The sequence below is a fragment of the Neoarius graeffei genome, chromosome 19, assembly GCF_027579695.1.
Source record: "Neoarius graeffei isolate fNeoGra1 chromosome 19, fNeoGra1.pri, whole genome shotgun sequence".
Taxonomy (NCBI): domain Eukaryota; kingdom Metazoa; phylum Chordata; class Actinopteri; order Siluriformes; family Ariidae; genus Neoarius; species Neoarius graeffei.
In genome coordinates, this window is record NC_083587.1 from 59,546,055 (window position 1) to 59,570,065 (window position 24,011).

At 40.4% G+C, this 24,011-nt stretch overlaps 1 protein-coding gene across 2 annotated transcripts in view; it reads right to left on the minus strand.

The window, feature by feature from the left end:
- Nucleotides 1-19,521, minus strand: part of tap1 (transporter 1, ATP-binding cassette, sub-family B (MDR/TAP)) — a 37,304-nt gene extending 17,783 nt beyond the window's left edge. Inside the window, exons 1-10 of one of the 2 annotated variants that reach the window (XM_060900370.1) lie at nt 19,403-19,521; nt 15,142-15,479; nt 12,263-12,455; nt 6,909-7,023; nt 6,559-6,689; nt 3,756-3,961; nt 3,325-3,522; nt 1,260-1,388; nt 986-1,174; nt 535-708 (exon numbers count right to left, since the gene is read on the minus strand). In XM_060900370.1, coding sequence (XP_060756353.1) covers nt 535-708; nt 986-1,174; nt 1,260-1,388; nt 3,325-3,522; nt 3,756-3,961; nt 6,559-6,689; nt 6,909-7,023; nt 12,263-12,455; nt 15,142-15,468 — 1,662 coding nt within the window. In that variant the 5' untranslated portion in view covers nt 15,469-15,479; nt 19,403-19,521. The other variant, XM_060900369.1, reaches the window with a different exon arrangement.
- Nucleotides 19,522-24,011: the final 4,490 nt, after the last annotated feature.

Below are 24,011 nucleotides of genomic sequence, written 5' to 3' on the forward strand. Positions count from 1 at the left end.
AGACGATTTAACTGAATTGTGGACGACGGATGATGGACAGACGCCACGCCATGCCATGCCACGCCACGGCAATGATTCATCGGCCTTCCTGCCAGATGAGCTAAAAAGAGAGACTGGAAAATGAAAAACAATTACATTCTACATCCTAAATAACCTCAAATGAATGGAATGAATGGAACGAATGAAACATCAGGCTACGGTGATCAAATCAGATTGCTATCGAATGAAATTTTCTTTAGATAAGCACACTGTAAAAAAAATATTTGTTGTTTTAACTTAAAGTTAGTGCAAGGGCTGACTTAAAATTTTGAGTTCACTGGAATTCACATAGTAAGTTAAATTGATGTGAACTTACTATATTAATTTCAGTGAACTCAAAATTTTAAGGCAGCCCTTAAGGCAACCCTTGCACTAACTTCTTTAAGTTAAAACAACAAATCATTTTTTACAGTGCAGGTAGTTCGTGAAAGAAGATCTAATAGTTAGAGAAGAGGGGAAAAATAATAATAATACTGCAACCATGCATGGTATTACCTTCTCATGCAGGTATTGATCCTTGTAGTTCTGCAGCAGCTCCCCATCCAGTAAGATCTCTCCACTCTGGGGCTGGTAAAACCTCTCAAGCAGCCTGACTATGGTGCTTTTTCCACCATCAGCTGGACCTACCAGAGCGGTGATCTCTCCTGGCTTCAGCTCCAGAGACACGCCCTAGACAAATTGATAAAATATTCGTCAAGGCCACAGGAACTGGTCGCATATCATACATCATACATCACGCATTTTCATTACAGAAAATGAATCAACACCAATCTGACCAGTCAGCATTCAGGACTGTATTGAGGAAAGAAATGAGCACCAGTTGGTTCTCAAAGGAGTAAAGGAGGTGATACGTCAAACAGGAGCAACTGAAATTCAAAGGAAAGGAACTGATGCATCTGAGAGCCGTTTAAACGCAGATGATGTTCCTCGGAGAACTCGTACTCACTTTCAGAATGTTCTCGCCTGCCCTCGTCGGATACACAAACGTGATGTTGTTGAAGTGCACGTGACCCCTGAGTGTCTTGGGGGCTAAAGAACCTTCAGGAGGAACGTCAGGCTTCCGGTCGACGTATTCGAAGATCTTCTCTGAGGCGCCGACGGCTTTCTTCACTCGAGGATAATAGGACATTAAAGCCTGTGGAAAAGAATAGAGGACAGTATAATTAGGCTAAAAGCACAAGTGAAATCAGTCCTGAAATGTCACTCAACACCAGCTCTACCTCCACAGCGTGACTGAACTGAAGCTCGTACAGCACGAAAGACACCAGATCACCACTGCTGACATCATTTCCTGCCACCAGCTGGCCTCCATAGTACAGGATGCTCACTTTCAAGGCCAGACTGGACATCTGAGTGATAAGAAAGATGATTTTCAGATGCAGGTGATAAAAATGATGTGTATTACACAACAGTTTTATACAGTGTTATTGTTTTTAATTTATTATTTATTTATTTATTTATTAAAACTTTATTGAATGAGACCAAAATCTCTTCTACGGGCATTTTTAAAATCTTTTTTTTTTAAGATAAGATGAGATATTCCTTGACTGACCCCCATGAGGGGAAATTCAGGTGTTGCAGCAGCTCAAATACAGAGTAAAATACAGGTTAATATAAGTTTAAAAAAAAAAAAGACAGATATAATTGAAAATATAATTAAATGCAAGAAGAACAAGAAGCCATAAATATAATATAATATAATTTTTAAAAATAATTTTAATTATTATTATTATTGAATAATATATACTGTACACTGTATAATATATATGTTATTTACCAGCTGGGAGGTCCGTATGGTGAAATACCGTGACCGAGGTCTTGAAAGTACTGAGCGAGGCCCTCTGGGCCGAGGTCAGTATTCAAGGCCGAGGTCACGGTATCTCACCATACGGACCGACCTTAAGCTGGTAAATAATATATTAATTTTTTTCTTGACCAAATTCTAACAGAAAACAAGAGCGCCCGAAAGGGAAAACCGAGCCAAGCCGCCATTTTGAATCCTCATTCACGGCTGTAATGCAAATGGCTTCCTCCTCGGTATACAAGTGCACTTCCATGGCAGGGAAAAAAACTACATTTTGCCGCTATGTAGTCCCCTATTTATACAAATAGGAGTCATTCAGGATTCAGCCATGTTTTTGCTTGGCGTTAGCAACAGTTAGAGGTTTTTAGCTTTCTCCTGAAATGTTTTCTTTTATTTCTTCTTCCTCAGGGTAGTAAAACTCGCTTTCGCTGTGAACACTGTCGTTATCGCTATCCATGCTGTAAAATTAATGCTATTTTCCTGAGAAATGCTGGCAAAAATTTAAGATTTTTGATAATCTTATAAATAAATCTTATAAAAAAAAAAGATAAATGTTGACCAAAAAATGCTACTATGTTTGTTGTTGTTGTTGTGAACGAGCGAGTCGCCAGAGGTCCGTAACCAGGGTCTGTATTGTAGGATACGGGCCCGCTCGCCAGCCAATCAGAGCGCAGGATTTGATGAAAACCGCACCGCGAAAAAAATATTATTAATATATAATAATTATGTTTAATTATATAATATAATGTAATATATAAATAGAATAGAATACAGAATATAATAAAAAAAAGAATAAGGGAAGAGCTAAAACAATACAATTTAAAAAAAATACCTGTAATTTTACACACACACACACACGTGTATATATATATATATATATATATATATATATATATATATATATATATATATATATTTTTTTTTTTTTTTTAAACCTGCTATCTCAGCCCTGCTTTGCAAAGCAATGATTAACAACATACAACATACAAGGCTAGAAATTTTATGGACTGGTAAATATGTCCTATTAAATCCACTCTTAAGAAAGGAAGAGGAAAAAGGAAAGAGAAAGTAGAGGAGGGGAAAAATAAAACAAAAAAGGAACAGAAGAACAGAAGAAAATGTAAAATAATTTTTAAAAAAGCTTTCCAATTCAGGAAAGAAAACAGGAAAAAAATATTATGCATGAGAACGTCAACAAATAAAAAAAAAGCACAAATACTTGAAAGGAAAAAAAAGCAAAATTGAAAATAAATAATAAAATAAATGTGTTGGTTCATAATATAGTTGTTGTTTTTTTTTAACGCCTTGGGGTCCACAGTAATTGGCTTACGCTGTTGTGGTTACACTGCCATACATCTATCTCATTTTTTCCCTCTTTCTTTAACGTGTAAGAATTTTTATTACTTATTTTACTAATTTTAGGATTGATGGCAAAGCTAATAAAAAAAATTTTTTTAAAAATACTCGTCTATAAGTCTTACACTGTTGGTCCAGGTTGATGCCGCATAACCAGCTGCTTCCACTTTGTTGAGAGAGTAGGTGCGCTCTAAGCACTTCTTGTATCGCTCTGACTCTCCATCCTCGTTGGCGAAGCTTTTCACCGTCTTGATGGAGGAGAACGTCTCCGTGGCGACGCTGTTCGATTTGGCAAGAGACTCCTGCACTTTGACTGAATGTGTCTGAGAAAAAAACATGAATGAAATGACTCATAAAGTCAGTGCGCAACAAAACAGTCACACACGGCTGTAATCGATGTGCTGCTGCTGAAGGCACATTTTATATATTTATTACGGCGGTTTGTATTGTTATGGCTAACGATGACGCTATCTCTCGAAAGAGATCACCAAATAACACCGTTTTTTCTCTTTATATTGTTTGCTATTCAATCACTTAGTGCAGATTTCCAACTGACCTGGTAGAACCTTCCGGAAAACTCTGGGATTATCCAAATGATGGGAAGGCCGAGGATGGTGAAAATGGACAGGCGCACGGAGAGGAGCAGCATGGAGCCGTAGAGGAAGACCAAACGCATGGTGTACCACATGAGCAGGCTGAGGTCTTCGCTCAGGGATTCGCTCATGTCGTTGGTGTCTTTGGTGATTCGGGACACGAGTTCACCTGAGGAGTAACACAAACACCTGCATCAGGAAACACGGCTCACATTACTGTAACGCAGCGAGGGGGTGGGATGATATACTGGTATAACGATATACCGTGATAAGGACACCTGAAACAGATATACTGTTAACATTATAGTGTATTGCTAGGGCAGGGGGATATGTCGCAAGTTGCTTTTCTGAGATATCATAGCTCTCATGATATATTTTTATTCCATTGTTAAAAAATTTTTTTTATTTATTTATTTTTTTTTAAATCATGACAAACTGGCTGGATGCAACTGGTGTGATGTTAAAATTCTGCACTGAATTTCATCCTTAAAATAGAAAAAAGAAAATAAATCAAAATGAAATCTCTCTTAAGTGTATTTTTCAATATATTTTTACATTAAAAAAATGCATTATACATTTGTATTAAAAATTAATTCATAATTATTAATTTATAAATTAATAATTAATAAGTAAAAAAATCACAGAAATGCCTTTACAAATCATGACGTTATATTTTTGTCATATTTCACACCCACACAGTTCTGAGCAAACGTTTAGGCACCCCTGACCTCTCTTATTAAGTGCATTTTATTTAATATATTTTGATATTAAAAATTTTAAACATATACATTTTTATTAAAAATTAATTAACTATGATTAATTTATAAATTAATAATAAATAAATAAAAATCATAGTAATGCCTTTACAAATCATAATGTGATATTTCCCACCCTTACAATTCTAAGCAAAAGTTTAGGCACCCTCACCTCTCTTATTAAGTGTATTTTTAAATATATTTTGATGCTAAAATTTTTAAATAAATTATAAATTTTGATTAAAAATGAATTCATAATTATTAATTTATAAATTAATAATTAATAAGTAAAAATCACAGAAATGCCTTTACAAATCATGACGTTACATTTTTGTCATATTTCCCACCCATACAGTTCTGAGCAAAAGTTTAGGCACCCTCACCTCTCTTATTAAGTGCATTTCATTTGATACGTTATATTAAAATTTTTAAATAAATTATACATCTTTATTAAAAATTAATTAAGAATGATTCATTTATACATTCATAATTAATAAATAAAAATCACAGAAATGCCTTTACAAATCATGTCGTCATATTTTTGTCATATTTCCCACAAACACAATTCTAAGCAAAAGTTTATGCACCCCTCACCTCTCACCAAATTACACATTCTGTTGACATCTGAAGTGAAAGGATTTAAACACAACGTCACTTCCTAAGGACAATCCTTGGCCTGAATATCAAGTCCGAACGAGCCACTTAACATCTACAAAGTTAATTAAGTTCTGAGATTTAAGAACTTAATCTTAAGCTTGACTTAGACTTGACTGATACGGTGTCCAAACTTTTCCACGCGCCATTTAAGTGAATCAAATACAAGGTAAAGTGTTAAAGGTCCCATGGCATGAAATTTTCACTTTCTGAGGTTTTTTAACGTTAAAATGAGTTCCTCTGACCTTCTTAAGTCACCCCAGTGGCTAGAAATTTCATAATGTGTAAACCAAACTATGCCCACCCTTTGTCAACATTTGAGAATGGCGCGTCAAAATGGCACGTTGATAGGCTCTTCCCTTTATTACGTCAGCAAGGGAGATGATCCCCACGCCCCCCTCTGGATTCCCACCCACTGTATGGATTGCCCGCCCAGCTCAAAAGTTGCCACCATAGATACGTCACTTCAATTTTGTAGTGAGGAGACCGTAGAGGACACAACAACATGGCACCACCTAAGCGAGCGAAACATGGAAATTGCGCTGTACATGGATGTGACAACACAGAAAAGAGTCTGTTTTTACTGCCGACGGGAGAGCCCCTGAAGACGCAGTGGCTTAATTTTATTTACTCCAATAATACGCCGTCGAGTCTACCTAAGACGGCGTATGTTTGTCGGAAGCATTTTCCTGATGAATGTTTCCACAACTTGGGACAGTACAGGGCAGGTTTTGCACATCAACTGTCACTGAAGCCTGGGTCCGTACCAAGCATCCCTGCCGCATCAGCCACAAACACCGAACAAGTAAGTGTATAACTCACCATTCTGATACGTCCTGCTGAAGTCGGTGATTTACAGTTTGTTCAACTGCTTGCGCTTCTGCTTCGGGGTCGGACTCCGGGTCAAAAGCGAAAGCTTGGACTGTTGCTTGACCTGCCATTGCTACTGTTCACACACAGGTAGCATGCCCGCAGCTTGGTCAAGCCCCTCCTCCTCCCCCCATGGCCCGCCCCCACCCTCTACCCTTCCCCGCCTCCTGCTTCTCATTTGCAAAACGACGCACTGGGAAAAGCGCTGAAATGGGCTTTCTCCTAGGAGGCTATATCTACATGCCGAGGGTTCATTTCGAGAAAGGCTGCGGATATAACACCCGGAAACCTCCACGAGCCCGTTTAAAGCATCAACAAACCACCATGCCATGGGACCTTTAAAAGTGTTAGATTGCTGCAGAGGTTGTGTTCACTTCACTTCAAAAATCACTTTTTGTACACAAATCTATGCGTGAAATAAAATGATGTGATTTTTTTTTTTTTTTTGCTAAACTATTAAGCTCTAATACACATGCATGTTTGTTACCCGAGGGAGCTGTATCGAAGAAGGCGATTTCCTGTTTCAGCACACACTCAAACACCTGACTCTGGATGGCGGTGTGTATGAGGCTCATGGTGGTGTTGTAGATGAGATCACACACAAATTCAGAGAAGGCACTTAGAGGGAAAAGAAAGAGTAATGAGTCAGTGGGAATAAAAATCGCACACGTTATAAGTATAAGAGATAGTTAGCTTCCATTCTGAAGACGTTTAATCCTTTAATAAAACTCTCAGCTGAAATTATCAAATATTACATCAATGACAGTAAAAAATAAACGAACTGACAGGGGCTAAACTACTAAACTACTGTTTGTTTGGTAAAGTTCATAGTTTTACCTCATGACGGTCAGGATCGACATGATTTTGATCGCGTTAGCAAAAGCGTCAGGTTCGTCCTCCTTCAGGATCCAGTCTGTGATTTTGCCCGTGTAATGCGGAATAGCCATCTCACCTGAGAATCGGATCAACTAGCTGATATTAGTTGACAGATAAATTATCATCAATCATTATACATGCAGGACCCTTTTTCGATGGAATAAAAACGTGTTCTATTCCCTTCTAGCGGGTTTCGTTCATTTGGTTCGATAGCATGCGATATTGTTAGCATATCGCTTATCCTATGTGTATTACGCCACGCTAACCAATAGAGAATGAGCGCTGAATATGGCTTACGATATTGCATGGTTGTCAAGACAACATGACGTCACACGTCGGAGCTGATGCGAATATTCAGTGAGAAAGTTTTCTGCTGCGCATGCGCAGGAGCACTTTTTTGTTCGCCAGTGGCGCCCGCAGTAAACTGTCACGGTGAACTGAAAATGCCATAAGATATGTATAACACATAACACTTCCGTGCTAGTGAGCGACTGTGACAATTTGTAAACCCTGTTCTTAAATTTTGTAAACTCTATAATTGGTCCATCAAACGTGTACGTATAATAATAATTATAATACATAGGGCCAAATTACTCAATTCTGATTGGTCAATTTGTTGCTTGGTTATTAGCAAAAATTAGCAAAGTTTGTCATCAAAATGGCTGACTCTGCTGACTCAGCAATGCTGCATTTCGCTATATTTGACGAAGAAACGATAAACCAATTGAAAGCTGCAAGCGAAAATGAAAATACCAAAAAAAAGTACGAATTTTTGGCTTTCCGTGTTTAAGAAACGGGCCGCAGAAAGACAAATAAACGACTCTCTAGTGGCGTATGAATGCTGTGAGTTAGACAAGGTGCTATCACAGTTTTATGCAGAAGTGAGGAAAGAAAATGGGGAAAACTACGAACCAGACTCTCTTAAAGTAATGCAGGCAGCGTTGGATCGGCATCTGAGACAAGAGAAATCTCGGGGATCGATCCTGAAAGATGTAAATCCTCGTGTCGCGTCACCGTGTCATGATGAAAGACGCTTTAGAAACTGATTCAAACGTGCAAGATAGTCTTGCGCCCAGAGTGGTTCAGAAAACGCGAATGACAAATGTTGTGAACTTGAATGGCTTCCGAAGTATGAATTTGGCCCTATATATTATAAACAAGTAATCGTATCGGGCCGAGTAAAATTAAGGATCAATTTCACTCGTGATTTCAAAGTTTTGAAATTGCCCTCATCGCAAAACTTCGAAATCACTCGTGAAATTAATCCTTAATTTTACTCGGCCCCTATACGATTACCTATACTACTACTACTATTAATAATAATAATAATAATAATATTGGCTGGCTTTTTTTCATGGTATAGCAGATGTATTCCATTCAGCTACTCGTCTTCGACTCGTTCAGTATCATGCGACCTGAATGGAATATATCTGATAGACCACTCAACGCCAGCCAATATTATTTAAATAATCATAATGTGGAGCTCATGAAATGTACAACTATAAACCAGTTCAAAAAAAGGTATAAGGAACAGATCTTTACGAGGTATAGGGAGGAGGAATTACAATAACATGCTATTGATAATATAAGTGTATATATGTGGGTATGAGTACATACGGATATATTATATAAAAAGTGAGTATTTGTATATATATGTATGTATGTATGTACAGTGGGGCAAAAAAGTATTTAGTCAGTCACCAATTGTGCAAGTTCTCCCACTTAAAAAGATGAGAGAGGCCTGTAATTTTCATCATAGGTATACCTCAACTATGAGAGACAGAATGAGAAAAAAATCCAGAAAATCACACTGTCTGATTTTTAAAGAATTTATTTGCAAATTATGGTGGAAAATAAGTATTTGGTCAATAACAAAAGTTCATCTCAATACTTTGTTATCTACCCTTTGTTGGCAATGTCAGAGGTCAAACGTTTTCTGTAAGTCTTCACAAGGTTTTCACACACTGTTGCTGGTATTTTGGCCCATTCCTCCATGCAGATCTCCTCTAGAGCAGTGATGTTTTGGGGCTGTCGCTGGGCAACACGGACTTTCAACTCCCTCCAAAGATTTTCTATGGGGTTGAGATCTGGAGACTGGCTAGGCCACTCCAGGACCTTGAAATGCTTCTTACAAAGCCACTCCTTCGTTGCCCGGGCGGTGTGTTTGGGATCATTGTCATGCTGAAAGACCCAGCCACGTTTCATCTTCAATGCCCTTGCTGATGGAAGGAGGTTTTCACTCAAAATCTCACGATACATGGCCCCATTCATTCTTTCCTTTACACGGATCAGTCGTCCTGGTCCCTTTGCAGAAAAACAGCCCCAAGCATGATGTTTCCACCCCCATGCTTCACAGTAGGTATGGTGTTCTTTGGATGCAACTCAGCATTCTTTCTCCTCCAAACACGACAAGTTGAGTTTTTACCCAAAAGTTCTATTTTGGTTTCATCTGACCATATGACATTCTCCCAATCCTCTTCTGGATCATCCAAATGCTCTCTAGCAAACTTCAGACGGGCCTGGACATGTACTGGCTTAAGCAGGGGGACACATCTGGCACTGCAGGATTTGAGTCCCTGGCGGCGTAGTGTGTTACTGATGGTAGCCTTTGTTACTTTGGTCCCAGCTCTCTGCAGGTCATTCACTAGGTCCCCCCGTGTGGTTCTGGGATTTTTGCTCACCGTTCTTGTGATCATTTTGACCCCACGGGGTGAGATCTTGCGTGGAGCCCCAGATCGAGGGAGATTATCAGTGGTCTTGTATGTCTTCCATTTTCTAATAATTGCTCCCACAGCTGATTTCTGCACACCAAGCTGCTTACCTATTGCAGATTCAGTCTTCCCAGCCTGGTGCAGGTCTACAATTTTGTTTCTGGTGTCCTTTGACAGCTCTTTGGTCTTGGCCATAGTGGAGTTTGGAGTGTGACTGTTTGAGGTTGTGGACAGGTGTCTTTTATACTGATAGCGAGTTCAAACAGGTGCCATTAATACAGGTAACGAGTGGAGGACAGAGGAGCCTCTTAAAGAAGAAGTTACAGGTCTGTGAGAGCCAGAAATCTTGCTTGTTTGTAGGTGACCAAATACTTATTTTACCGAGGAATTTACCAATTAATTCATTAAAAATCCTACAATGTGATTTCCTGGATTCTTTCCCCCCATTCTGTCTCTCATAGTTGAAGTGTACCTATGATGAAAAGTCCAGGCCTCTCTCATCTTTTTAAGTGGGAGAACTTGCACAATTGGTGGCTGACTAAATACTTTTTTGCCCCACTGTATGTATAGTGCATAACTGTATATAATATATAAGCATAATATGCATAATTATGATATGGGTGTCTGTGTACGTATAGTTATAGGTAGGTGTATATGTATGTACTGTATATATGTATTGTACAGGTATGTGTGTATATATGCATAGCATAAGTATTTGTATATATATGATTTGATTTGGGCGATATTATACCATGTTGGTATGTCTTGGTATGTTGGTATGTTTTTTTGTTGTTGTTGATTTTGTTTTCTTTTGTATATATAGTTTATTATGGTGGAAAGTGACGTTTGATTAACGGTGGTATAGAGGGTTAGGATTTGATAAGTTATTTACTTCTTCCTAATCCTTTCCGAACATTATTATGTTATTGCCTTGTGGCTGCACTATTCTGTTTATGACGATGTTTTGATGATTACAGTTTTTATTTTTATTTTTTGTTTGTTTTATATCTTCTTTACTGTTCAGAATAAAGCAAGCAAGCAAGCAAGCAATCAATCAATCAATCAATCAATTCTTTGGTGCACATGTTCCAAAAAAGTCTTCATTCTCCACTTTTGTCTTCCTGTTGATATCAGACAGTGTTAGCATCAACAACTGGAACACAAGTCAATGTTTTCTGCTACAAGCGCCTCGCTAGAGTGATCCAGACTGATCTGGCATTTTAATACGATTTAACTTGTATCCATTTCTTGAAGTTTAACCAAAAAAAAAAATGTGAACGTGAAACACTTTTTTACTCTAAATTATGCAAAATAGGTGAATCTGTATAATAATAATAATAGGTGAAAACAGATGGAAAGTTATAATAAAGAGCGTGAAATGTATCAACATAAATAATGAACGTTAAATGTGATATACTGTAAACATAAAAGAACACACACATATTTGGTGGATGTACAGGTCTGTGCAAAAGTCTTAGGCACGTGTAAAGAAATGCTGTGGACCAAAATTACTTAAAAAATAATGAAATGAAATGTTTCGACGTTAAAAAATAATACGATAAACGGTAAATCAGTCAGCCATAATAAATGAAACAATGTCGATATCTGGTGTGAGACGACCCTTTGCTTTAAAAAAAATAATAGTCTGAGGTCCAGTGAGTGCAGTTTTATGCGGAAATGAGCTGTAGGTTTTACTGAGCGTCTTCCAGAACCAGCCGCAGTTCTTCTGGACACTTTGACCGTCACACTCGCGTCTTCATTTATTTTGCACCAAAAATTTTCCAGTAGCCTTCATTATGTTTTCTTTTTTTCATTTGAAAAGTGCTCTCTTAAAGCCTCGGTCACAACCGGCCGTATGTGTTCCTACGGCCGGTCTGCGTGCAAAAAACGCAAGAAACGCACGGAGGGCGCGCGTGTGACGTGCTGATTTTCGAGCCGTAGACCGCCCGCAGAGGTTCTTTGTCATGTCAAACAAACTCTACAGGCGCTTACGTTTTTTTCAGGTTGCAACACAAACTTACGGCCAACGTGCGTCTTTCTCCATGAACAAAAAAAACGCAGCGATTTGGGAAACGCCAAAAATCGCACGGCCAAAAAATCGTACGTCCGGTTGTGACCTAGGCTTAATGTGTGTCATATGCTGCTTAGATACGAAAAAAAATTTTCTGTAATGTTTAATTTTGTGCTGGGGAAAAAAACAAACGTTTGGAACTCTAAAATGTTTTTCTAATGTTTTGACTTGATAATGTAGAAGTCATAAAATAGAAATCTATAACAATGTTTGGATGGAAAAAAATATATAAATACGACACCAAAGACTTTTGCACAGGACTGTATATTAGGTTCCAGGTGTTAAAAAAAATAATAATAATTCAAGTTCGACTTAAAGAAACAAAAAGTGAAAGAATGAAACAAATCCAAACAGTTTATAAAATCTCAGGGAATTCCCACAGCTCATTCACCACCACCACCACCACCACCGTGAATAAGTGAAACCGAAAGCAACAGCAGTTACATTCTGCCTCGTCTTCCATTTCATTACAGACCAAAGTTTGTAAATTAATAACACAGAGCAACATAAAACACAAGGTTGCTGTTTATTACCGAGAGATGACGCGATCACGAACAGGACGATGGCTATGAACCGGCGCTGGTACGGCTTCATGTATCCCACCAGCCTTTGCAGTGAGGCCTGGCTTTTCTCCTTAGGCTTTACCTTCGTCTTTGTGAGAACGGTGGGCACGTAGCGTTCCCACAGCAGCAGCGACAGAGCCGAAACTGCGTAGCACTGAAGCAGCTGAAAAGGACATAGAGAACAGTTTACTGTTTGTATCATGTCATAGATATCAGCTTTAAATTAAGATATATGTATGTTATTTACCAGCTGGGAGGTCCGTATCGTGAAATACCGTGACCGAGGTCGGGCCGAGGTCAGTATTCAAGGCCGAGGTCACGGTATTTCACCATACGGACCGACCTTAAGCTGGTAAATAATATATTTATTTTTTTCTTTACCAAATTCTAACAGAAAACGAGAGCGCCCGAAAGGGAAAACCGAGCCGAGCCGCCATTTTGAATCCTCATTCACAGCTGTAATGCAAATGGCTTCCTCCTCGGTATACAAGTGCACTTTCATGGCAGGAAAAAAACTACATTTTGCCGCCTATGTAGTCCCCTATTTATACAAAATTGAGTCATTCAGGATTCAGCCATGTTTTTGCTCGGCGTTAGCAACAGTTAGAGGTTTTTAGCTTTCTTCCAAAATGTTTTCTTTTATTTCTTCTTCCTCAGGGTAGTAAAACTCGCTTTCGCTGTGAACACTGTCGTTATCGCTATCCATGCTGTAAAATTAATGCTATTCTCCTGAGAAATGCTGGCAAAAAAATCCCCCCTCCTCTCTTTCCCATATCTTATTCTTTTCATATTTGTATATGTAAATACTTAATTTAATTTAACTAGAAGTTTTTTCTCTATTTTCTATTCTCTGTTTATCCTGTAATGATGCTGCTGGAATCTTAATTTCCCTGAGGGAACCCTCCCAAAGGGATCAATAAAGTTCTATCTAATCTAATCTAATCTAATCTAATAAGATTTTTGATAATCTTATTAAAAAAAAGATAAATGTTGACAAAAAATTCGACGATGTTTGTTGTTGTTGTGAACGAGCGAGTCGCCAGAGGTCCGTAACTGGGGTCCGTACTGTAGCATACGGACCCGCTTGCCAGCCAATCACAGCGCAGGATTTGATGGAAACCGCACCGCGAAAAAATAATTAACAGTTATTCCACAAAATTGAGTCGTACATGAGCTAATAAGGTTTCAGCCGTGTACGACGAGATTGAGTGGAATAACTGTTTTATTCTATCCACATTCACTGGATTTTGAGAAACAGAGCATCGTTATTTTTATTTTTTTGCAAATCTGATCAATAAAAACATGATACAAAACGTCCGACAAAATCAATTCCGCTTCTTAAAGGCAGACTTCTTAAAAACAAAATCGACGGCTGCACGAATTGACTTTAGTGCTGTTTTTTTGTAGAACGCGCCGTCTTGCTGTCGTGCCGAGGTATAGAACAGCTTCAGACATTTATTTAATTCTTCCTCGGACGTTTCAGTTCTGTAATTTTCAAACTTCTTTGAGCTTTTGAACCAGTCTAAAAAAAAAATTTAAACATATTTTAAAGCTTAAAGATAATTTCCGCTTAGAATGTAAACAAACCAGTGAAATGACAGGAGCAATTTGTGAAAAATGCGATAAGAAAAAATAATAATTCTTGAAAAATGAAAAAAAAATGGGTACGTTCTTACCACAAAATACGAAAGTATTTCGTGCTAAGAACGTACCTTTTTTTAATTTTGCGTAGCTGGATAGAATATATCTGATAGACCACAAAAAAATCCAGCCATTATTATTATTATTATTATACTCTACGAGAAAACAAAACCCCAAAAATACAAAAAAAGCAACAAAATATGGAAAGAAATTTTTTTTTGTATTTTTGTTGTTTTGTTTTCGAGTCGAGTTTTTATTTCGTCTTTGGTTGGTTCAGCAAAACGCGCCGCCATTTTGTTTTTCTCTACTCACAGTATATGAGCTAATATCCTAGTAGTAGAGCGGCCAATCAGAGCGCTCGATTGCTCATATCCAGTGAATGTGCATAGAATAAGCATTAAATATCACGATACTTTACAATATCGTCACCATATTTACATAAATTTGCTAAAAGCTCAGTCATAAATATATTTGTTACTGCATACAATGGATAATTTAGAAAAGCTGAATTAATTTGTTTCAAGAATAAAATTATATCATATTACATCACGGCGCTTTTAAATTAAGGCGTTGGTTAATTTTCCACAGCAGTAGGTCTGATCCCAGGTGGTAACAAGTTATACAAGGACTTGTCTGGTTTTTTTTTTTTTTACGTTATAGCTGTCTGTAAGACAATGTTTATTTAGCATTCATGGAAGGAGTCTCCAGTGCTAGTGCTTTAAACTCAGCTTTAATGCTGTCACGTTTCATTTTCAGACACAGGAAAGTCTTCAGGACAGAGTTTACGCTTCCCGGTTTCCTCGGTAACGTGACAAGCAACGTCGTGGACTTTCACAACGTTATATTAATGGATAAAAAGTACAACGTGTCATTGATTTAAAAAGGAAAAAACATAACTGTGATCACATTGGTGTGGTCTAAGAGGAATAAAACACTTTAGGATGTGATGTCATAGGAAATTAATCAACCTTGGGGTGGTAACTGTTACTCCGCTTCATCACACCACTCTGTCGTGGATTATTTTACTTTAACAGCACACCCATAAGGATTTTATCCCCGACGTATCACGCCAGCCGTTAGCTTCGGGTTAGATATCATCCTCGGACTGTAATTGTTTAAATAAGATCCTTTTTGATCGGCTCGAACATCACAGACCTGTACAAAATGTCCCCTCCGCCCCGCCCCGCCCCGCCCCGCCCCTCACTCACTCCTTGCCAGGTGTGCCAGCCCCAGGTGAGCTCCAGCGTCGACCGGCCCCATGCCCACAGCAGTGTGACGTACACTGGATAGATCAAACTGTGCACAGCTACAGTCTGAACTCCATCAGCACTCCTGATCCATGCCGGGCTCGATGGGTAGAGGAAGGTGACGAAGAGAAGGACAGTGAACCTCAGCAGTCCTCCGACCCAGAGGGTGGTAAATGAATGAGGAATGAACAGAGGTGAGAGCCGGGTCGCCCCGAATGTCGTCACTACGCATATATCCACGCACAAGAGCAGAAAAAGGAACAGATACCCTGCCATCTTGTCCTTCATTCCTAAACACACTGCAGAAATAAAAGGAGAATTGATAAGAAGTCAGTCGAACAAAAAAAGCAGCCATGTTTATGTCAATAATCACTAATTTTTTTTTTTTAAATCCCCAATTTTCATATACAGGTTCTTCCTGCGAGATTATATTTATGTATGTAGTGCATGTTTTTTGTTGATGTATAAACAGTATTCCTTATATGTTTGAGGTCAGTAAGTTAATATGTGAGTACGTTGAAGCAAGAAGAAGAGGTATTGTCGCGTGGACACCTTTCTGTTTTAGCCACCATTAACTTTTTCAGCAGTCTGTGCTTCTGTGGGATTGGACCATTTGGGCTCGCCTTCATGCTCCATGCAAATCAACGAGCCTTCGATACCCATGACCCTGTCACCGGTTGTCCTTTGGATCCTTGGACCACTTTTGGTAGGTACTAACCAGTGCATACCAGGAACACCCCACAATTTAGAGATGCCATTTTGGAGATGCTCAGACCCAGTCATCTCGCCATCACAATTTGGCCCTTGTCAAAGTGTCAAAGTCGCTCAGATCCTTGCACTACGCTTGCCCATTTTTCCTGCTTCCAACACATCAAATTCAAGAACTGACTGTTCTCTTGCTGCCTAATATATCCCACCCCTTGACAGGTGCCATTGTAATGAGAAAATGAACAATTATTCCACAAAATCGAGTCGGACACGAGCTGATAGCTGATGAGGCACGTAACACCGAGTTGGCCATAAGCTGTGTACGACGAGATTGAGTGGAATAACTGTTTTATTCTATCCATGTTCACCGGATTTTGAGAAACAGAGCATTTTTATTTTTATTTTTTGCAATTTCAATGAAAACTTTCTAAAAAACGTCTGACAAAATAGTTTCCGCTTAACAAACCAGCAAAATGACCAGAGCAATTTGTGAAAAATGATATAATAATGATAATAATTCCTAAAGTAACTCGGTGTGTTAGTGTGCAAGTTTGTTGAGATGAGTATGATGTTAACTGGTTCCCAGAAGATCTCATTATTTACAGCGGTGCTTGAAAGTCTGTGAACCCTTTAGAATTGTCTATATTTCTGCATAAATATGACCTAAAACATCATCAGATTTTCACACAAGTCCTAAAAGTAGATAAAGAGAACCCAGTTAAACAAATGAGACAAAAATATTATACTCGGTCATTTATTTATTTATTGAGGAAAATGATCCAATATTACATATCTGTGAATGGCAAAAGTATGTGAACCTCTCGGATTATCAGTTAATTTGAAGGTGAAATTAGAGTCAGGTGTTTTCAATCAATGGGATGACAATCAGGTGTGAGTGGGCACCCTGTTTTATTTAAAGAACAGGGATCTATCAAAGTCTGATCTTCACAACACATGTTTGTGGAAGTGTATCATGGCACGAACAAAGGAGATTTCTGAGGACCTCAGAAAAAGCGTTGTTGATGCTCATCAGGCTGGAAAAGGTTACAAAACCATCTCTAAAGAATTTGGACTCCACCAATCCACAGTCAGACAGATTGTGTACAAATGGAGGAAATTCAAAACCATTGTTACCTAGTCTGGCTAACGCGACTTCAAAGCTCTGCGAGCATTTGGTCTGGCAAAGATATTAAGCCCAACCGTTTCCCAAAGGCGTGGTTGATCCGCCTCCCTGAAATGCCTCAGTTTGCTACTGGTCGAAGCCAGAAAAGGCTGTGATGAAGCTTAAACCAATCACATCACTCTTTCCTCTGACGTATGTGATGCAACGGAAACTGCTTGAGTAACAGGAAGAAAACGAAATACCTCCAGGGCTGCTCTTTGCTCCGTTTTCAATGAGAACTTCCGTTGAATACTTTCAATACAGCATCTACCGCTGTATCAAAGGCTTGCCGCTGCTCCATGTTCGTAATGTTTCTAGTGAATGAAGCGCTTCCGGCATAGATTCTGTAAACAATCTATGGCTTCCGGTCGCAGTTCTACTACGTCACTGCCTTGAACACGCCTCTACCCAGGGCCGTTGGAGATGCTCAAAGTTGATTGGCTCCCGATTTTTCGGGAGCTTGGAAGAGCTGGAGATAGCTTGCCTTGCCAGACTAAGCTCGCAACAGGCCCTCGTGTTGTGTCACACTTAGGATGGGCGGGCCCAGGCTAATTGTTACCCTCCCCAGGAGCGGTCGACCAACAAAGGTCACTCCAAGAGCAAGGCGTGGAATAGTCGGCGAGGTCACAAAGGACCCCAGGGTAACTTCTAAGCAACTGAAGGCCTCTCTTACATTGGGTAATGTTAATGTTCATGAGTCCACCATCAGGAGAACACTGAACAACAATGGTGTGCTTGGCAGGGTTGCAAGGAGAAAGCCACTGCTCTCCAAAAAGAACATTGCTGCTCATCTGCAGTTTGCTAAAGATCACATGGATAAGCCAGAAGGCTATTGGAAAAATGTTTTGTGGACGGATGAGACCAAAATAGAATATTTTGGTTGAAATGAGAAGCGTTCTGTTTGGAGAAAGGAAAACACTGCATTCCAGCATAAGAACCTTATCCCATCTGTGAAACATGGTGGTGGTAGTATCATGGTTTGGGCCTGTTTTGCTGCATCTGAGCCAGGACGGCTTGCCATCATTGATGGAGCAATGAATTCTGAATTATACCAGCGAATTCTAAAGGAAAATGTCAGGACATCTGTCCATGAACTGAATCTCAAGAGAAGGTGGGTCATGCAACAAGACAACGGCCCTAAGCACACGAGTCGTTCTACCAAAGAATGGTTAAAGAAGAATAAAGTTAATGTTTTGGAATGGCCAAGTCAAAGTCCTGACCTTAATCCAATCGAAATGTTGTGGAAGGACCTGAAGCGAGCAGCTCATGTGAGGAAACCCACCAAGTTGAAGCTGTTCTGTACGGAGGAACGGGCTAAAATTCCTCCAAGCCGGTGTGCAGGACTGATCAACAGTTACCACAAACGTTTAGTTGCAGTTATTGCTGCACAAGGGGGTCACACCAGATACTGAAAGCAAAGGTTCACATACTTTTGCCACTCACAGATATGTAATATTGGATCATTTTCCTCAATAAATAAATGACCAAGTATAATATTTTTGTCTCATTTGTTTAACTAGGTTCTCTTTATCTACTTTTAGGACTTGGGTGAAAATCTGATCATGTTCTAGGTCATATTTATGCAGAAATATAGAAAATTCACAAACTTTCAAGCACCGCTGGATAAACTCCAGTGTTTATAAACTAAAACTTGGACCCCAGACATGTCCTCTCTCATCAGATGCCTGTGAGCTGAGCTGAATGTTTGTGGTTCTCTGAATAAAACACACCTGTGTATTTAAAAGTAGTCAAATACTTTCACTTTCACTGAGTATTCCTATTACCCTATTCCACATTTCTAACACTATCTCAAGGAAATATGGCTATAATCGGCTATTAAACTTTATTTTTATACTCTAACAGCCTTTTAAAAATGTTATCACTGAATAAAGAATAAAATCTGAAGCCATACTTACACTGTGAGACGCGTTATAGGCGTTAATAAAGCCTGTGAATTAACTTCCTGTCCTCCCTTCGATGGCGAAGAATAAAAATAACAAAATTAAAACAAAACTAAAGAGCTAAAACGGTTTTAGAAGCGATTTTGAGTGCAGAAAGGTAAAGGTGCCTCACCTACACACACCAAACAAGAACTGAACAATGACAGAAAGACATTAGGAAAATATCTGGGCTGAATCCTAAATGCCCATGTGCTCCCTAGATAACGTCACTACATATGATGTAAAATAAAGGCTTCTGCGCACGCGCTAGTGCACTACATGTTCTGTCGAGGAGCCATTCAGGACCGAGCCGTAGCCAAAAACACTAGGTGAAACCGAAAGTATCCGAAATCGGGGAAAACCCAGAGTCTATAACACTTAAGGACGAGAAAGAAGACAGAAAAACACTTACAGGGAGATTACATGGTCCAAAATGGTCGACTAATCACCAAAAAGTATTAAAAAATGACTCGAAAATGGATAACATTGTGAGCTGTTCTCTACAAAAAAAAAAATACCTCACGTTCTCGACCAATCAGAGGCGCAGGAATGAAATGGCGCCATCTCGTGGCTCGCACGTGCATCCTGAGTCTGTCAGTGGTTGCCAGATTGTGTTGTTTCCCCACCAACAAATTCTCATCACATCTCATCTCATCTCATCATCTCCAGCTGCTTTATCCTGTTCTACAGGGTCGCAGGCAAGCTGGAGCCTATCCCAGCTGACTACGGGCGAAAGGCGGGGTACACCCTGGACAAGTCGCCAGGTCATCACAGGGCTGACACATAGACACAGACAACCATTCACACTCACATTCACACCTACGGTCAATTTAGAGTCACCAGTTAACCTAACCTGCATGTCTTTGGACTGTGGAGGAAACCAGAGCACCCGGAGGAAACCCACGTGGACACGGGGAGAACATGCAAACTCCGCACAGAAAGGCCCTTGCCGGCCACGGGGCTCGAACCCGGACCTTCTTGCGGTGAGGCGACAGTGCTAACCACTACGCCACCGTGCCGCCCCTGCCAAAAATTGGTTTTCTTTAAAATGAAGTCGAATTTCCATCCATCCATTATCTGCAGCCGCTAATCCTGTTCTACAGGGTCGCAGGCAAGCTGGAGCCTATCCCAGCTGACTATGGGTGAGAGGCGGGGTACACCCTGGACAAGTCGCCAGGTTATCACAGGGCTGACACATATTATGCCGCTTTTCCACTACCAACACGGCTGAGTTGGGCTGAGCCGTGCCGTGCTGAGTTGGGCTGAGTCGAGCTGAGTGGGGCTGTTGGAGTTGCATTTCGACTACAACTGCGCTGAACCGTGCTGGCTGGAAGTGGGTGGACACATTGGGTGGAGTTAGCGAAAGTGGGTGGACGTCACGTGATGTCGTTAGGCGGCGCAAACAGTGACATCAGTGACCTTTTAAGCGGTAGTCTCACGACCCGGATAGTAAACAATAAACATGGAGGACATGGAGTCGTTAGTGTTGCTGGTCTTGGTGCTGTGGCTTGTTGTCACCAACAACGCCAACAGATACTGGCAAGAGCGTATAGATGAGGCGAGGCGCATAAGGCTTCAGAAATTCTCGTAATTCGTAATTCTTCTTCTTCCGGGTTTACGGTGTTTACAGATCCCAGCGTGCTTGCGGGGCATGTGTGGGCATGTGAGGACACTCCTCCTCACCAATCAGTGCACAGGGGAGTGTCTCCTCATGCCCCTAGCCCCACTCGGCTCGGTTTGGCTCGCTTCAGCCCCACTCCAAAACCGTGCGAGTTTTGGGTGCTGAGTAGGGCTGAAGCGAGCTGAGTCATGCTGCTCTGAGGTAGTCGAAATGCGAGCCGCGTTGGGCTGAAGTGAGCTGAAGTGAGCTGAAAAAGGGTAGTGGAAAAGGGCCACACACAACCATTCACATTCACACCTACGGTCAATTTAGAGCCACCAGTTAACCTAACCTGCATGTCTTTGGACTGTGGGGGAAACCAGAGCACCCGGAGGAAACCCACACAGACATGGGGAGAACATGCAAACTCCACACAGAAAGGCCCTCACCGGCCGTTGGGCTTGAACCCGGACCTTCTTGCTGTGAGGCAGCAGTGCTAACCACTACACCATCCATCCATCCATTATCTGTAGCCGCTTATCCTGTTCTACAGGGTCTCAGGCAAGCTGGAGCCTATCCCAGCTGACTATGGGCGAGAGGTGGGGTACACCCTGGACAAGTCGCCAGGTTATTGCAGGGCTGACACATAGAGACAAACAACCATCCACACTCACATTCACACCTTAGAGCCATTCAGGACCGAGCCGTAGCCAAAATGGAGCGTTGCTGTGGAAGTTTGTGTTCATTCATCCACAATTGAGAAATTAACAATTTAGAGCCACCAATTAACCTAACCTGCATGTCTTTGGACTGTGGGGGAAACCGGAGCACCTGGAGGAAACCCATGCAGACACAGGGAGAACATGTAAATTTCACACAGAAAGGCCCTCGCTGGCAGTTGGGTTCAAACCCAGGACCTTCTTGCTGTGAGGCGACAGCGCTAACCACTACACCACCGTGCTGCCCAAGTCGAATTTAGGTTTTTAAAATACTACACTATATGGCCAGAAGTTTGTGTACACCTGACCATTGCACCTATATATGTGGAAACACAATTGTCCAGAATGTCTTTGTATCAAGTCCCTCCCGTGCTAGGATCTGGTCTTCCCAGGCAGCCTCCTGTAACTCCAGTACTAACCAGCTCTTGAGGCACAGGGATGCGGCACCAATCTCTGTTTCTATAGCCCTCGGCCTCTCACCTATTATATAGCTAGGGTTACAGTGGGGGGTTGGTGCTCTGGTAACCGCAAGAGTTTGACTCCCTACTCCCATCTGTATTGCAGCGTGCCTTGCCACATGGCTGTAGGTACCATTTTTATGTGGTCTTTGTTATGGCCCGACCGTGACTAGAACTCACGATCTCCCAGTCAAGAGGCTACAATGTCTTTGTACGCTGTAGCATTACAATTTCCTTTCACTGGAAATAAGAGGCCCAAATCTGTTCCGGCATGACAATGCTCCTGTGCACAAAGCAAGCTCCATGAAGAGCTGGTTTGCACCAAGCCCTGACCTCAACCCCAACTGAACACCTGGGATGAACTGGAACTGCATCTCCTCACCCAACGCTGGTGTCTGACCTCAATGTTTGTGGATGAATGAACACAAACTTCCACAGCAACACTCCAAAATCTACTGGAAAGCCTTCCCAGAGGAGTGGAGGTTATTATAACAGCAATGGAATCTGGAATGTGATGGTCAGGTGTCCACAAACTTTTGGCCATATCGTACAGCCTAATATCACCAATATTAGCCAACTTACCTCGCAAGCGAATACACAAAATGAGGTGGCCCGAGAAAACCTGTTGGAAGTCGCTGAGTTTTGGAAAAGAACCAAAAATAATGACAGTTTTGGCTTTAAACAGGGTTATTTGATAGTAATACAGAATGATGGCCGTATTTTTAGAAAACATTTTAATATTTTGTATTGGACCTTTTATTATTATTATTATTACTTTAAGCTAACATTCAAATCTTGCCTTGGCTTCCTGCAAAGGTCACTGTTGTGTAACGAACCAGTGTAACAAATGTGGTAGTAATAAGCAGTCAGATTGCTTTTCTCATGATTTGATTACGTTGTTGGACATTTATATGCCATACCATAATTGACATAAGCCTCTTCAATTCAGTTTGTAATCAGATACCGGTTGTCAAAATGTCCGCAATGCTCCTGCGGCATCATCAAAACAAAGAAGAGTGCTTACACAATGTCCAGATGACAGCAGACAAAGTTTTGAAAACGTTATGAAAAAGGCATTGATATTTAACAAAATAGGAGAATTATTCAGCATGAACACAGATATGTCGAGTGAAGAGACGATGACAAGCCTGTGAGTGACTTTTACTTTGGGTGATGAGACAGAGATTGATGTGGATGATGCTAATAATCTATTCAAAGTGAAGACCCCCCCCCCCCCCCCATTATAAACTTGAATTCATTAAATATAGCACTAATGGAGCTTTTTCATGAGTAGACCGGGTTTTAAATTAGTATGTTTTTTGAACTGTAAACTAAATGATATGACTGTACTGTGATGAAACACATCAATGCTGGTGATAAAAAAAAAAGTTTGCATTTTATGGATTGAAAATTACTCAAAACACCATCTATTGGTTAAAGGTTGACTGCCGTTCAGATTTTTCAAGTTTAGGCCATAAAAAGAATTTTCCCGACACCCAATTATTTTTGTTTAGTGGACCAAAAGCTGCTGAATTCGAATCACAGACTTCCAATTTTATCAGGTTTTTTTTTTTTTTTAATAGAACAATTAATGAATTTCAGGCCATGTGGCCCGGAATTCTCTGCTATTTTTTCCTGCTTCACCATGACCCAATTCAAGATACTACATCATGTATATCACGTGGTGGGCTTTCCCCGTTCACGCGAGGCATTGTGGGATACAAATTTGAAACAGGAAAGGAAAATGGAAGATGCGAGTGATATGTGAAAGACTGACGACAGTAACGGAAAGCGAGAAGAAAAGACGTTATGTTATATATGAAGGGAAGGAAACGCAGAACCAAACTAATAAATATCGGCGCTCAGCGAGCACCTCGGTGTGATCAGCTGTTCGTTTAGCGACAGAATGATGGAACTGTCAGTGCACGCTCAAAGGTAAACCTGTCGATGGCAGTAATGTAGCACTGGATGCCAGCTGCTGTAAAACCCAAAAGAAGAAGAAGAAGAAGCGGAAGAAATAGAAGAAGAAGGTAAACCTGCGCATGCGCACACGGACTTCCTCTGTCTGCTTGACTGCACGAAGCGAGCGATTTCATGCACATTATTTGCTTTAATACCCTCAAATTAAATAACTTCCCAGCCACAGAATGGCCTGATATTTTGCGAGATGTTACAGAAATAAACATATATCACAATGACCACATTTCAGACGGAACTAAATTTCACCGATTTTATGAAATTGAA